General features: G+C 41.3%; 1 protein-coding gene across 1 annotated transcript in view; it reads left to right on the top strand.

Moving 5' to 3' along the window:
* The window catches only part of LOC121003516 (zinc finger protein 208-like), a 2,651,670-nt gene that overhangs the window by 2,369,060 nt on the left and 265,320 nt on the right, over positions 1-17,290 (top strand). The window contains exon 9 of the mRNA XM_040435418.1: positions 9,937-10,440. Within this exon, the coding sequence (XP_040291352.1) occupies positions 9,937-10,440 (504 nt within the window). The remainder of the gene's footprint in view (positions 1-9,936; positions 10,441-17,290) is intronic.

Genomic DNA, 17,290 nt, shown 5'->3' with positions numbered 1-17,290 from the left:
CCTGCCACCTGTATCTGTATTAAAGGTTAAAGATCATTGGTGGCACAGTGCCGTCCCCCCCCCTTAGTATTAAAAACATTGGTGGCGCAGTGCGCTTCCCCCCCCCCCTTATTAAAATTATTGGTGGCGCATTGCGCCCCCTCCCAATTCCCCCCGAGTATTAAAATCATTGGTGGCAGTGGCAACAGGGTCCCCTCCCCCATCCTCATTGGTGGTGCAGTGGCAGTTGTGATCGGAGCCCCAGCAATGTAATCCTGGGGCTCCGATGGGTTACCAGCCCTCAACGGTAAGCTCCCTGCTACAGAGCACGGAAGCAGGGAGAGTGTAAGATCCTATTCACCCTAATAGAGCTCTATTAGTGTGAATAGGACAAGGGATTAAAAAAGATCCCAGATTCTAAAATAGAAAATATATAAACAATAAATAAACTTATTACATATCACCATATCCGAAAAGTCCAAACTATTAAATATTTTTAAAAATCTCCTATGCGGTAAATGCCGTAACAGAAAAAAAATTTATGTCAGGATGGCAGTACCAAGATCATACCACGTATTCTATTCTAGCACATGTAGATGCAAGTCATCCTTCTTACTTGCATAGAGTATAATATAATATTCAGGGGCGTAGCTAAAGGCTCATGTGCCCTGGTGCAAGAGTTCAGCTTGGTCCCCCTTCCTTCAGTGCTTTGTGGCCAGGGGCAGGGAAGCACATAGCCTTCGTGCTGCCTGAGGCGAAAATTGAAACTGCATCACCTGCCCCAAGCCAAATTCTTGACCTTACCCCTTCCCTCCAGCCAGAGATGTAACTTGACCTGCATGAACTTTGTATAGTACCGGTGTCTTCTTATGTGGCAGAAGGGTCTTTGGGCCCCCGCAGGCTCCTAGGCCCGGTAGCGACTGCACCCCTTACAGCAGGGGTGGGGAACCTTTTTGCTGCCGAGGGCCATTTGGATATTTGGATATTGAACATCATTCTGGGGCCATACAAAATTCTCAACTTAAAAATTTGACTGCTATATTTGGTCAAACATATAAGTGACTTAGGGGTAAGTTACGGAAATTGTGCTTCAATTAAAAAAAATCTAAAGCGCTGTATTTTTGCAGCACAAATTGGCGCCTGCGCTATATATTACAAATAGTACAGGCGCCATTTTGAACAAATATAGCAGTCTAATTATTAAGTTGAGAATGTTCTTTATTTAGCATTAATGGCAGCCAAGCTAAACCCAGAGGGGTTCATCAAGCTTTCACTCTCCCTGCCACTGTCCCTGCCTCTTTCTTCACAAATGTCCTTGCCTTTGTCCCTTTTTTTAAGCCTCAGATCTGCCCCCCACCTCCATCAGCCTCAAGTCTCCCTCCTATCAGACACCCCAGCTAGCAATGCGCTGTTTTCATTTTCCTGTGGCTCCCGCATGCTAATCACAATATGTTCTGGCAGGGGGCCACATGAAATGGTCCCGCAGGCCAGAGGTTCCCCACCCCTGCCTTACAGCTACTCCCCTGATAATATTGGAAGCAGTGATGGCCAGTTCGCAGTGTTCGCCAACGAACACATGCGGGCTGCCATCTTTAGTAAGGTTAGACTCACCCGTCCGGCGATGCACAGGTAAGCCCTTACCTGTGCCTGTGCCGCAAGCCGGTCTGAAATCAAATGCGGTCACTGGGAGCAGGCAGTTCCGAGAACAGCCGCCGGGGGCCTTCATTGGGCTGTTCTCTGAACTGCCTGATCCCGGTGACCGCATTTGATTTCAGACCGTCTCGCGGCACAGGTAAGGGCTTACTTGTGCATCGCCGGACAGGTGAGTCTAACCTTACTAAAGATGGCAGCCCTCATGTGTTCGTTGGCGAACACTGCGAACTGGCCATCACTGATTGGAAGTTGATTTATTGGAAAAGTTATTGGGTTATTTTTATCAGCACATAAAACTCTCCAACAATTTTCTAGATGCTCAGATGCATCCATACATTTTGAACCTTTGATTATGGATACCTGGTCATGTGATCTCTAGTCTGACCTCCAGTCTGAGGCTTGCTGTCTCTCTCCTCTGCGGCTGACATCCTGTGAACTACAAGATTACAGCATCATTTATCAGATCCCTCTGGAGAGCTCCCTCCCCACCTGCTACTCCTCCTTGTCTCCTGTATGTCCCTAAACATATCATGCTGCTGAAGATATCATCTCTACATTATCCATTACACTACAGTCTAAGCCTTTGCTCTTCTAGTGTAATGGATAATGTAGAGATGAGATCTTCAGCAGCATGATATGTTTAGGGACATACAGAAGACAAGAAGAGTAGCTGGTGGGGAGGGATCTTTGTTTTTCTATGGCAGACCAATTTTGCTAAATTCTTACTGAATACAATTAGTTTAGAATTAATTTGCTCATCTTTACCCTGAAGGTCTATATTTCAGGGACTCGTTGACTAAACCTTAGACAATAAGTCCCTGAAACTAATACGTAATTGGTCTGCCATACAAAAACAAAGCTTATGCGATTCGTTTCAGATAAATCACTTGAAAGCAGTGCCCAGTGTGTTTAATGTTAGTATTAGCAGGGAAAACCATGAAGAAGGTAGAGGACTGTAGATAACATGACACTGGGAGGAAGTGGGGAGGGGGCAGAGTCTGACAAAGAACGATTATAGACACAAGTCACTAACATAGTGTGATAGGAACACTACAGAGAGGGAATTCCTCTAGGGAAAGTATTAAGGGAATGAGGGGATGCTGAAACTGTGCTTAGTGGTTGTCCCACCTCACTTGTTCAGCTTGTCTGGCAGCCTGCTCTGTGCTTCATTTTCTGATTTCCTGCCTCCAAGGCTGAGCCCCCACCCTGGCTTTTCGTGACATCACATCTGCTCTTCAGCCATGTATGCTCACTTCCGATGCTTGTCTGATTACCAGGTTTATTTGGTCTCCTTGCTCAGTTGGTAGAGTGCATGGGTTTATATATTGGATTCTACCCGTTTTTGTTTGTTTCTTTTGAAATTCAGCCCATTTGGAATGTTTTTCCAGCTCCCCACTACATTCTGTGCAATTTTAAATGGTGAAATCACAACTTTTCCTACAAAAAATAAGCCCTCTTAAGGCTATATGAATGGAAAACTAAAAAGTTATGGCCCCAGGAAGGCAGGGTGTGAAAAATGAAAGCAGAAAAACTGAAAATCACAAGTTCCTCAAAGGGTTAAACACGTTGCGTTATAGCACAAACATGTTACAGCCACAACACCAATTTTATATCCATATTATTAAACACATAGTTCAAAGACATTTTACAACAAACGCATTGTTATATTGTGTTAGTGGACATATTAGTACATCAGACTGTGTGTTTTAAAGACCTTTTAGTACACAGTTTTCATTGATTTACAACTGATATTAAACGCAGTTTTAAGACATTTCACTGCATTCTTCCCAAAATAAATTGTCAATACCAGTGTGGAGTGTGTTTGTAGAAGTGGAGAGACATTTAATTGTGACACTGTCTTTAAATTACAAAAAAAACACTTGCCATTTTGCTTGTACTGTTAAATAATCTGTCTGTGCCTGTCATGCCCCACTCTGACGATGTGCGGAGGTCGGCCAGGATTGCAGCACGAGTTTAGTGTTTGTTTTGGAGTCGTGCTGGATCCGCCCCTCATCAGGTGCACTGGGTGGAGTCATTAGTTTAAATAGCTCCTCTGTTTAGTGCCCTGAGCGGATTATACTCATCATTGTGGTCTTGGAAGCTAGGAAGGAAGGTTGGCTGTTTGTTCCTGCTCTCAGCAGATAAGTGTCTTTTCTTGTTTGGTTGTTTATGTCATCTTACCCATCCAGGTTCTGTGCGAGCTGGCAGCTCCTTTCTCCCCACTTCACCATCTCAGGGAGTTCAGGGTTCTGTTAGTAAAGGCTGGTGGACACAGCAAATCTACCATCAAGGTTTGTCTGTGGGCTGAGCATTGCAGGGAAAGAGGTCAGGGATAAATCAGGAGGTGACCCTTCCCCTGTCTCTCGTCCAGAGCCTGGTTGGTGTGTTATCTGTTTAACTGTGCACGTTCGCCGTGACAGTGCCAAACCCCTGACTTTTCATTTATAGGCCTCATAAAAAAATGTCTGAGAAATGGAAGAGTGAAAAACTAAAGACCCATGCCTCATCCTCCCAGAGTCAGAATCTATGTAGTACCAGCAGTATCAGTACCTGTTAGAAGTAGTAGTAGTTGGCCACAGTTCTCCCTGGCTCCTAATATTATTTAGGACACGAAGGATGGAATTGTGGACTTGATGGCTCAGCATTTAGACTACCATGAGGAGGATATTCGGGGGAGGAGGGACACCCCATGCATAGCTGTGTTTGTGGTGGTAGGAGTAGTGGCACCTGTAGCTGCACTGGTGGTGGTAGGGGCAGTGGTAGCAGCAGTGGAACTCAAGGCAAGTATAAAGCAGGTAATCTGGAGGGGGCTAGGAAGCCCATGATGACATATCACAGTTTTCATGGCGGGGAGGTTGAGGACTATTACAATGATTGTGTGTTGGACAGGATCTAAGAGCCAGATTCGGGTGCTGAGAAGATGGTAACATCAGAGGAAGAGGATGGTGGCAGTGGTAGCAATACAGAGTGAAGGCAACATACAGTTAGAACCTCCCAAAACCTGCCAGGGCCAGATCTGCTTCTAGTATTGTCAGCTTGGGAACTGGTGATGCTGATAATACTGTGGTGGCAGGCTGAAAACGTGCCAGACCTCAAACAAGCTCGGCTGCAGCTAGCTCTGTGTGGAGTGTGCAAGTATCTCCTGTCTGGCAGTTTTTCTCCACTGTGCTGGAAAACAAAAGCAATGCCCTGTGCAAGATCTGCCAGATTACAATAAGCCATGGGAGTGACAGAGGTGTCTGCCAGCTACCACAACAAGAGATTCCTCCTTCTCCCAGTCTCCTTTGTAGCAGACAGGCGGCATCCACGTGCAGTACTGTGTCCAAGTCATCATCAGTTACTTCTTCTCCTGTTTAGACTATGCCTCCTCCTATTCTGTCCCACCATCAGCCATCGATAATAGAATGTGTGGCCAAGAAACAACTCTGCTTGCACAAGTTGCTGGTGGTGCAGTCTTTGTGGTACCACTTTGTGGATTCTAATGCCTTTAGGGGGCTAATGGCATGTGCTCAGCCTCATTAGAAGTTATCTAGCTGGTATTTTGTTTAAAAAAAAGCCATCCCTGCTTTGTACTCTCAAGTGGCGGTGAATGTAGGCCACTCCTTGCAATTCTAGCTGTGCAGCAAGGTGCACACAATGGACACCTGGAGCAACGGTTACGGACTGGAACAGTTCATGCCTTTCACATCCCATTAGATCAATGTTTTTTCCAGCGAGGCAGCACTGTAGCAAGAAGGCCAGGTCCTATTGACACCTCCACGTTTGTTCCGACACCTGGCACTTATCGGCCTCCTCCATGGATATCCTGTCTGTCCCAAACAGAAGCAGGGCAGAACATCGCTCCCACTCCTTCTGCCTATCATGTGAAGCATTGCCATGCCGTTTTAGAGCTGATCTCCCTGCGTGATAGTAGCGACATAGCCAAATACTTTCTAAAGGGCATCAAGCAGCAAACAACCGCGCTGGCTGTCTCCTCACCTAACTCAAACTGGGCAAGGTGGTCAGAGACAATTGCAGGAACATTGTGGCTGCTTGTGTTTGGGAGAAATAACACATGCTCCCTGAATGATGCATGCGATAAATCTAGTCGTGCAGCGTTTGTTAAAAAAAAGTACAGAGACTTTTGGAAGGTACTAATAATAGTAATAATAATCATATAATATAATCGTAATCAGTTCGCACATCTCCTGTCCTTTTACTATAAGCAGTGATATTCAGGATCATCTAGTGGTGATAGATAATCAGTTCTCACCTCTCCTGCGTTCTCCGCTGTCCTTATACTAGGTACAGTATCTTCATGCCTGCAGTCATCCCAAAACTGGTAGACAGAACAGGAAGACAGCATTAAAGGGTTTGTTCAGGAATAAGTAACTTTTCACATGTGTCCGCAGCCTCTCCTATGGAAAGAGTCATACGTATCTGCTACCCTTAGCTCTGGTTATGTGTGCCAGCTCCTGTGTGTCCATCTTCCAGTAAATGTTGTTTGCTCCCTCGCCGGCACAGGCATGGTCCCCTGCTTCCAGTCATTGGCTGCAGCAGAGCAGATGATTATGCCCATTCCAGGGAGGTAAATAAGCCACGGATCAAAAGAAGTTTGGCTTACCGGCTTCACAGCCCAGGGACGGCCAGCAAGGGCAACAGGCGCACAAACAATGTAATGTTATATACACACAATGTAATGTTATATACACACAATGTAATGTTATATACACACAGTATAATGTTAGGGATGTAATATAAGGACTACTCTCCCTGCATTGCAAACTGGTTGGAATAATGAAGCAATCAGATTAGATTTATACAGGAGACCTGCAGATATTTGGGTCAGATAAGTCCTGCTGTCCGGTTATTTTTGGTCGTCATTCTAATTACTGATCTTTTCAGGTCATATAAAACCTCCCACGCGACTTCTCCAACCGTCTGATGACTTCTACAATATTTCTTTTGTAGCTTGTGAATCCGGGTGAAGATCTGAACATTATATATGTTACAGAGACATATGTGAGGGGTGATGAGCAGAGTACAGAGGACATTCCTACAGATAACCGCCCAGGTGAGTAGTGACCACTAAGTAAAGCAGAGAGGTCTCTAAGATTCTGCTTATACAAATAAAGAAAAATAGATATATTGTGCAATGTGGGAATAATGATATTACAATTATTATTATTATTATTATTATTATTATTGATGAGTATATATGAAAGTGTAAAGGAACAAAAATAAATATCACATACGGAGAGACTTGTACACAGTAACAATTACTAATAATTACTAATAATAATAAAGTTACTCCCAAGACCATTTGGTAACTAAACCACAAATTTCTATCCCTCTACAGTACAGTGTAGTTACTATACAGAGGTCTTCTCATGTCTCTCCAGTCCCTGTCTTTGCTCTGGCCCCTCCAGGTTTCCTCTTCTGTAGCACTTTTCTCTTCTCCTTCTTTCTTCTGCCTCTTCGCTTCTTCCTTCCTTCCTTCCTTCCTTCCTAACAGCCAGTCCTAGCATTGTCTAGAATATTGGTAGGTTGTGGTGGCTCACTAGCAAGTAGTTAAGGTATGGTGCTGCAAGCTCATATAGAGGGAATCACCCCACCCTCTCTTAAAAGGCAAATGTAGTAATAGGAAAATGAGCGAGCACTCATACACTTGGCAACCAGATTGACATATGCAGAAAATATTTATTAAATCCCCATAAAATACTAAGTAATAAAAGTAATAAAATTTATAAGAACAATGTAGCAATAATATACAACATTACAGTCACATATATGATCGATACTATATTCAATAAAAATATATTCGATAGAAATACTCGATAAATTGAATGGTAGAAAATTCAATATTGAAGTATTCAATAGAATATTCGATACCACTCAATAGTGTCGATAAATTCAATAATATATATCACACCAAAAAACTTCAAGTATATGCTGTTATTTGGGACAGCTGTCCCCCAATGTCTCCTACCTCCCTCCGGCTGAGTTTCAGATTGTGCACGGTGCAGGCTCCACCGCGGGGCCGGCGTGTTTCGTGCTGCAGGACGCCTTCCGGAGATATTATGAATATATCTTTGGATACTCTCCATGGAAGAATGAGGAGAAGACTTCTGCTGGGGCTGCTCTCTGTACTGGGGATTGCAGTACAAGTGTCTGATGTCTCCAGTCAGAACCAGTTGCCTCCATTTTGTCACAACTATGACTGTCCAAAGTACCAGCTGGACCCTTTTAACATGGGGATGGTGACTAGCTTTAGTCGTCTGTTTATGTATATCAATGGGAAGAATGCTGAAGGGCTGAAGATGAATATGACAGTACCGGTGATGGTATACATGCCATTAAAGCAACCACTTGCTGGTAGTGCCACTATGTCCTTCTTTGTGCCACATGAAGTGAAGAAACCTCCGACACCTACAGACCCTGAAGTTTACCTAGATACATATCCTGCAGTTTCTCTGGTGAAACAAGTGATGTACCTGCATTGAAAAGCCTCCGATAATACTGTATGGCCATACAGAAGAAAATCTCTACAGTAAAGGATTAACTATTCTTATCGTCGAAAGCTGCACCAAAGGAAATTGCGGAACAGAGTGGTAACTCCCGCGATCTTTGGAACTCCCGCGAAATTTAAACCAGCTTGCTGTATGGAGCGACTGAATAAGCCGGCAAATATTTAAAGCTCCATTGAAGCAATAGGGAGACAGCAGACGCTAGACGGTAAGCCAAATATCGATTTAAAGTTTTCTTCAATCCAAAGCTCATATCGACCTTAAAATGATATGCTATAAGAGACTTTTCACATTATCAGGATTCCTGTGGACACTTTATGAACATGTTGCGCTCCCAGTGAATACACCTACAACATTTTCAGTGACATTCAGTTTCCCAAATTGGGATAGAGCGCTAGAAGATAATACTTTCCCAAATAACAGCATATACTTGAAGTTTTTTGGTGTGATATATATTATTGAATTTATTGACACTATTGAGTCGTATCGAATATTCTATTGAATATTTAAATATTGAATTTTCTACCATTCAATTTATTGAATATTTCTATCGAATATATTTTTATTGAATATAGTATCGATCATATATGTGACTGTAATGTTGTATATTATTGCTACATTGTTCTTATAAATTTTATTACTTGTATTTTATGGGGATTTAATAAATATTTTCTGCATATGTAAATCTGGTTGCCAAGTCTATGAGTGCTCGCTCATTTTCCTATTGTCTAGAATATGGCTTGGACACATCTTTTTGGTTGTTCCTTATGGTTTTCTAGCAATCTTCAGGTAACTCTTGAAGACTGATAGAAGCAGCTGAAATGTTGGGATTTTCCAGCATTTTCCTGCCCCACTAGCCATGTACCACCTACTGGACAATTTCAGCTATTCTTTAGATAATTGACAACTACAGTACCTTTTGATATGCTGAGATAATCCTCCGGCCTGTGCGCTCTCCTCAGCTCAGCAGGAGAGATGACGTCATCACATCACGTCTGCTGCTGGGAAGAGCATGATGTGCTCGGTATTACTTTATTAATTTTATTCATAGTACAGGAGTCCTACTACTATAAGGGGGCCACTAAGGGGGCATAACTATTGTGTGGATTCACTAAGGGGAAGCATTATTGTAAGGGGCATAACTACTGTGTGGGGGCACTAAGGGGGCATAACTACTATTTGGAGACATCAAGGCGGCATTCTCCTGAGGGCACTAAACGGGAATTCTACTGTGAAAGGGACTCTTAGGGTAGATAACTATGGTGTGGGGAACTAAGGGGGCACTCAGCGCCTCTTGTCCAGCGTTAGGAAATGTTTTATTTATATGTATTTAAAATGACTGAGTGGAGGTTGCAGGTAAGTTGCTCATGGTGGTGGCCAACCTGGCCTAGTTATGCCACTCGGTGTCTACTATTAGATTGTGATCTTTTTGGCCACCACTGTTTGAGTCAGTTAATTCCTGTATTTTGTGCCATACCTTTCTGTGGATTTTTTTTATACTGAAATGTAATAAAATTTCAATACAATATTTTGATATATTATTCATCAATAATAAAATGTGTTTTATTCTTGGCAGATGACTGTACCAGGAACTTAGAGAAACCTCTGGAATCTTCAGATTTTGAAGTAGATGATCGTGGTATCATACAAGATATATATGAAGAGCATGCCAATATCCAAGATATACCCTCATCCAATCACAGCAAAAATGTATTATTTGATCCTTTTAAACCGGTCCAATCTTCTGATTCATCACAGACTGTAACACAGAATAAAAGTAACAGAAAAGGTGTTAAACATCAAACACCTCACGTAAGAGGGAAGACATTTTCATGTTCAGAATGTGGAAAATGTTTTAGATTTAAATCTAAGATTGTTACACATCAGAGAAGTCACACAGGAGAGAAGCCATTTTCATGCTCAGAATGTGGGAAATGTTTCAACAGGAAATCAAATCTCGTTACACACCAGAGAAGTCACACAGGAGAGAGGCCATTTTCATGCTCAGAATGTGGGAAATGTTTTAAGCATAAATCAGCTCTTGTTACACATCAGAGAATTCACACAGGGGAGAAGCCATTTTCATGTTCAGAATGTGGTGAATGTTTTAAGCAGGAATCACATCTTGTTGTACATCAGAGAATTCACACAGGAGAGAAGCCATTTTCATGCTCAGAATGTGGGAAATGTTTTTATCAGAAATGGTCTCTTGTTGTACATCAGAGAATTCACACAGGGGAGAAGCCATTTTCATGTTCCGAATGTGGTAAATGTTTTAACCAGAAATCAGCTCTTGTTACACATCATAAAACTCACAGAGTGAAGCCATCTCCATGCTTAGCCCTTTAGTGCCCTCTCTTATGTGTTTTTATGGTAGTCAGTGTTGCTAACTGGCTTTATTCTGTCAGATACTTCTTTTTAAAGGGAGATAAAACAGTTCAGTATGCACTGAAGGTGCAGTGAGGAAGCCAGCAGCCGCCGAGCGTCCTTCCCTCAACGGCGCGAGATTTACACTGCAGACACGGCTGGCAGGAGGAGAGCAGCCTAGGCTAATTAGCATATTATAAAAGTTTGCTTTTCTCAATAAAGGATTTAGTCAGTGAGATGGCACTAATATAGGTATGTTCAGCTGACATTAGCACATCGCTAATGTCAGCCAGCTTAATACCCATTTTTTTCTAGGGGACAGAAACCCTTTAAATATCAGTTCTTTGTTCCTCTGTCCATGGCATCTAGGATTGCTCCAAACAGTTCATTGTATTGTGCATTGTATTCTACAGTGACAATAAAGGCTTCTTATCTTATAAAATATTTTTATTGGATATATTGAATTTTTGATAATTTTGTTTCCTATGACTATTTTCATTCCTATTATTGTATGGTGATACGGAGATGATATGCTTTACTTGGAGGATCTCTAATATTCAGGCTGTTCCATAGGCACAGTTACAGTTTTGTTTGGGTCTTTAATCAATGTCTTAGACCTGACAATACTTCTACAGGTAATGACGATACCTCGGATGGAGAGGGGGGGGGTAGTAATCCTTTACTGTTTCTATGGATGGTTTTGGATGCTGCCCCTTAAAGGGGTATTCCCATCACCCACTTTAGCATTATCTTCAGCTGCCTTTCTGCTCCTGCTTCCCCTACTGTGCTTGTTATGTGGGGGGAGCTATGTTATCACATGATGATATGTAGAGCTCTGGATGTGTGTTCCTGATGCTGCCATATAGTAAAGTGTACAGGGACTAAACAGGGAGAAACTGAGTAATGTGCTGAGTATATATAGTATATAGACAGTAGTCATACCTTTCACATCCATATAGCACTACACTTTCTGAGCTCTCATTCTCCCCAGATCATCCTTTGCCTGCTGCCTATCTCTGCTTGCTCACGTCCAGATATATAACCCAGCAGCTGTACATAAATCACTAGTATGTCAGCTGCCTGGTGAGAACTGAAGTAGAACTCCAGTGCAGAGAGCTGGATGTCAAAGGCTCCCGATCCCCGGCTATAGCCGCACCTTGTATCAGCTTCCCCTCCGCTGCTCCGTGCACACTGAAATCTGTTTACATACAGATAAGGGTCCATTCACACGTCCATATGAATGGGTCCGGATCCGTTCTGGAATTATGTGGAAGGGGTGCGGACCCATTCATTTTCAATGGGGACGAAAAAGATGCGGACAGTATACAGTGTGCTATCCGCATTTCATTTCCGGTCTGCGGCTCCAGAAAGAAATAGAAGTTGTCCTATTCTTGTCCGCAGTAGCAGACAAGAATAGGCATTTCTATTGGGGTGCCGGCGGTGTTTTGCGGATCCGCAATTTTCGAGACATCTGCCATCTAAGAAGCCTGCATCCTAGCCCAAGTCTCCTGGTGGGTCCTGGTTGTAGGCACCACTGTGAGAGTCTTTATCTTGAGATTCTACCTAAGTATTTTATATGATCTAATCCCTTGATGAACCAGTCTCATGTAGGGACTGGGGAAACGCTGCGTCGGGATTTCATTTCAGTTTGTATCTGGTCGCAATATGTGTTTTTGCCTTTTTGTGGTACATTGTTAGGTTAATGTCAATTGCTGAGAAAAATACTACCTGTTTCATCTGCCCACGGGAATCTTTTATATAGGGTCAAGTTGTGAGTGGTAGGTTAGGAACGAGGACAGGGAACCCCTACCATTAAGGGGTGTCCCTGGGCTGAGGTTTAGGGAGGGGCTTTTAGGTAGAGCATAGGTACCTACTTTGTCCGTTCCTTCCCGGCCCCCTCTTTGGAATTTGAAGACATTACATGCCTTAGACCGTCATCCGTAATACTCAGGGGCCGTACATCCGTTTCAAAGTGCTGAGATGCCAACAAACCGTGAGTAATATCAATGAAATTATTAGTCTTACTGTCTGAGACAACAAATGTACCTGTTATAAGACCCACTTGATCTGGGCTTGGTTTGAGCTTATATATATTTTTTTTATTACCTAATAAAAGTTATATTTTATATAAGTGGGAAGGTGTTTAAAGTGTAACCTCGAGTTGATACTCCCCTTACATGGTTATTTACCGCCTAGGCGGCTGGTTTATTTTGTCTAACTGCCAAGCATAGCTCACAAACTGCTGCTGTATTTGCATTTTTCATCAACTTTACATAAGGGTCAATGTGAGATATGATTGTTAAGATGGGAATACCCCTTAATATATTCTGTAGGTGATTGCTTGTTTTGTGCACATAGTGGTTTCTACCTTGCCAGGCAGGGGCCATTATGGTGCAGAAGGTTCACTCGTCACATTTGGATGCCCCAGTTACAGTGATGTGTAACTGTCCCATAGGCCAAAATATATTTTAATAATATCAAAATATATAATAAAATACAAGTGAGAATAAAATAGAAAAAAAGGTCTGCATAGTTTCTCTTTTTACATGAAACAAAAACACTACCAATATGACCAAAACAGGGAACCAATTTTAACCATTTATTTTGGTGTCAATCTGCATATTTAAAGAATATAGAGCTTGAGTTTCAATTAAAAAGAAAATAAATCTCTGAAAAACATTATTAAAAAGCCCCATGTGTCATGTAAAAAAAGTTGCAAAAATTAGGTAGGCAGCACAATAAATAAAAATGGAGGCTTCTCAGTTGTTTTATTTACTATATAATTATAATTACTAAGATGCTCCCTCTATGCATTTTTTAACTCCTGTACCCCTAGGAAGACTGCAGTCCCTCTCCCCATAGCAGGGTGGGTGGAGGCTCAATACCTGAGATGGAATCTGGCCTCCAGCTGGCAGTTGGACCTATCCCACCTAAAGTACCTCTGGGTTAAGGTGTCAGTTCCAAGATATCTCAAAATGGGGGAATTGTAAGGGAGGATGGTGAGTACAATAAAGAAATTCAAGAGGGACCTGGATGTATTTCTGGAGTGTAATAATATTACAGGCTATAGCTACTAGAGAGGGGTCGTTGATCCAGGGAGTTAGTCTGATTGCCTGATTTGGAGTCGGGAAGGAATTTTTTATTCCCCTAAAGTGTGGAAAATTGGCTTCTACCTCACAGGGTTTTTTTTTTTGGCTTCCTCTGGATCAACTTGCAGGACAACAGGGCAAACTGGATGGACAAATGTCTTTTTTCAGCCTTATGTACTATGTTACTATGAGAATCCATTATGTATAAACATATCCTCCATCTTGTATATATGTGGAAAAAATTATTTGGCCAGCTGGAAGGATGTAGGGAGTTTCTGTGTGTATATAGATCAAATGCTACTAGCTGCAAGGCCAAGGTAGTAGCACCCTCGCTTCCTTATCAGAGTCTGACATACAAGAGAGAGTTATGTTCTTTCTGAATTTGGGATGCGCTTCTAACGAATACTAACTTTGAGATAAGGTCCTGCAGAAGTTTTTTAATTATTAGAAAGTTTTTAACCAGTAAAGACTAATTCTGTTAGTATGGTGCGGAAGTATTACCTTATATGAATAACCAATCAAATCATTAGTTTCGCTTTCCACCTTTTTGGTGGGGTGCCAGATTTGTCTGTGATTGTCTGTGTGTTAAAAAGATGTATGCTTTTATGAAATAAAGGAGAGATAATCTGATTCAGCAGTGTGTCTGTGTCAGCTATCTGAGCACTCATAAAACTTAAATTGGAATCCCGACAATCATAGAAGTAGGGGGTTTTTCCCCAACACTCCAGTCCACATCTGAGATCTCCTGGACATGTCTTCTATATAACACCCTGTGGCAGGCGCAGCACTATGAAGTGCTTTTTGCACTGTGGCATTAGAAGAATTTTTATATCACTGACTTTTTAGTCTAACCAGACTGTTTATTACTCTGTAATTCCTCTAGCGCCGTTCTATGGAAACAGTAGGTTTAAAGAGCACACCAAATGATTGAAATAACTTCTTTATTAACTTCAACTTTTGTTCATATAGAACACTGCCGCCTCCGCAGCAGATAGTCCATGTACAAAACACGTGTTGAATAAAGTATCACAAAATGGCGGTATGCATAAGATGGTGGTTCAACTGTTCATTTAACATAAAATGGTGGATATATTTCTCTCTTGAGTATCTGTACTCTCACTTTAAGTTATTTAAGCACTTTATGATCTCTCTGAGAGGTATATCTGAGGTCTAACTAATAGTTCACTTGCTAAATTTGGTTACAATTTGCAGTATGTAGTTAGCAGTAACTATTTGCAGATTGGTTAACTCTTTAAGGACACAGCCTTATTTCACCTTAAGGACCAGGCCATTTTTTGCAAATCTGACCAGTGTCACTTTAAGTGGTGATAACTTTAAAACGCTTTGACTTATCCAGGCCATTCTGAGATTGTTTTTTCGTCACATATTGTACTTCATGACACTGGTAAAATGAAGTAAAAAAAAAATCATTTTTATTTAGAAAAGAAATACTAAATTTAGCAAAAATTTCCAAGTTTCAATTTCTCTACTTCTATAATACATAGTAATACCTCCAAAAATAGTTATTACTTTACATTCCCCATATGTCTACTTCATGTTTGGATCATTTTGGGAATGATATTTTATTTTTTGGGGATGTTACAAGGCTTAGAAGTTTAGAAGCAAATCTTGAAATTTTTCAGAAATTTTCCAAAACCCAATTTTTAGGGACCAGTTCAGGTCTGAAGTTACTTTGCGAGGCTTACATAATAGAAACCACCCAAAAATGACCCCATTCTAGAAACTACACCCCTCAAGGTATTCAAAACTGATTTTACAAACTTTGTTAACCCTTTAGGTGTTCCACAAGAATTAATGGAAAATAGAGATATAATTTCAAAATTTCACTTTTTTGGCAGATTTTCCATTTTAATAATTTTTTTTCAGTTACAAAGCAAGGGTTAACAGCCAAATCAAACTCAATATTTATGGCCCTGATTCTGTAGTTTACAGAAACACCCCATATGTGGTGGTAAACCGCTGTACGGGCACACGGCAGGGCGCAGAAGGAAAGCAATGCCATACGGTTTTTGGAAGGCAGATTTTGCTGGACTGGTTTTTTTGACACCATGTCCCATTTGAAGCCCCCCTGATGCACCCCTAGAGTAGAAACTCCATAAAAGTGACCCCATATAAGAAACTACACCCCTCAAGGTATTCAAAACTGATTTTACAAACATTGTTAACCCTTTAGGTGTTCCACAAGAATTAATGGAAAATAGAGATACAATTTCAGAATTTCACTTTTTTGGCAGATTTTAAATTTTTTCCAGTAACAAAGCAAGGGTTAACAGCCAAACAAAACTCAATATTTATTGCCCAGATTCTGTAGTTTACAGAAACACCCCATATGTGGTCGTAAACTGCCCAAAGAAAATCATGTTTTAGTGTTTCCATAGTCTGAGAGCCATAATTTTTTCAGTTTTTGGGCGATTAACTTGGGTAGGGTATGATTTTTGCGGGATGAGATGATGGTTTTATTGGCACTATTTTGGGGTGCGTGTGACTTTTTCATCGCTTGCTATTACACTTTTTGCGATGTAAGGTGACAAAAAATTGTTTATTTAGCACAGTTTTTATTTTTTATTTTTTACGGTGTTCATCTGAGGGGTAAGGTCATGTGATATTTTTATAGAGCCGGTCGATACGGACGCGGCGATACCTAATATGTATACTTTTTTTTATTTATGTAAGTTTTACACAATAACAGCTTTTTAAAAAAAAACAAAATGATGTTTTAGTGTCTCCATATTCTGAGCCATAGTTTTTTTTATTTTTTGGGCGATTGTCTCAGGTAGGGGCTAATTTTTTGCGGGATGAGGTGACGGTTATATTGGTACTATTTTGGTGGGCAAACGCCTTTTTGATCGCTTGTTGTTGTACTTTTTGTGATGTAAGGTGACAAAAAAAATGGCTTCTTTAGCACAGTTTTTATTTTTTATTTTTTACGGTGTTCATCTGAGGGGTTAGGTCATGTGATATGTTTATAGAGCCGGTCGATACGAACGCGGAGATATCTAATATGTATACCCCCCCCCCCCCCCCTATTTATTACCATTTTTTTTTAACTTTATTTGGGGAAAATGACGTTTTTGTTTATTTTTACTTGAAACTTTAAATTTTTTGGGGGGAAAACTTTTAATTTTTTCACTTAATTTTTTGTCCCACTTTGGGACTTGAACTTTTGGGGGTCTAATCCTTTACAATGCATTCCAATACTTCTGTATTGGAATGCATTTGCTGTATAAGTAATACTGTGTGTATTACTCATACAGCTTCTGGGGCCTGTGAGATCCAGGGGGCTGGATCTCACAGGTAGAGACGTCGCGAACATAAAATTTTCCTTTCGCGAATGCGAATTTTTGCAAATGTTCGCGATCGGGCGAACCGCCATTGACTTCAAAGGGCAGGCGAATTTTAAAACCCACAGGGACTCTTTCTGGCCACAATGGTGAAGGAAAAGTTGTTTCAAGGGGACTAACACCTGGAGTGTGGCATGCTGGAGGGGGATCCATGGCAAAACTCCCATGGAAAATTACGTAGTTGGCGCAGAGTCGGGTTTTAATCCATAAAGGGCATAAATCACCTAACATTCCTAAATTGTTTGGAATAACGTGCTTTAAAACATCAGGTATGATGTTGTATCGATCAGGTAGTGTAAGGGTTACGCCCGCTTCACAGTGACAGACCAAACTC

Source organism: Bufo bufo, chromosome 6, assembly GCF_905171765.1.
Source record: "Bufo bufo chromosome 6, aBufBuf1.1, whole genome shotgun sequence".
Lineage (NCBI taxonomy): Eukaryota > Metazoa > Chordata > Amphibia > Anura > Bufonidae > Bufo > Bufo bufo.
Note: the sequence above shows the minus strand (reverse complement) of the source record. Positions and strands in the feature narration are given on the sequence as shown.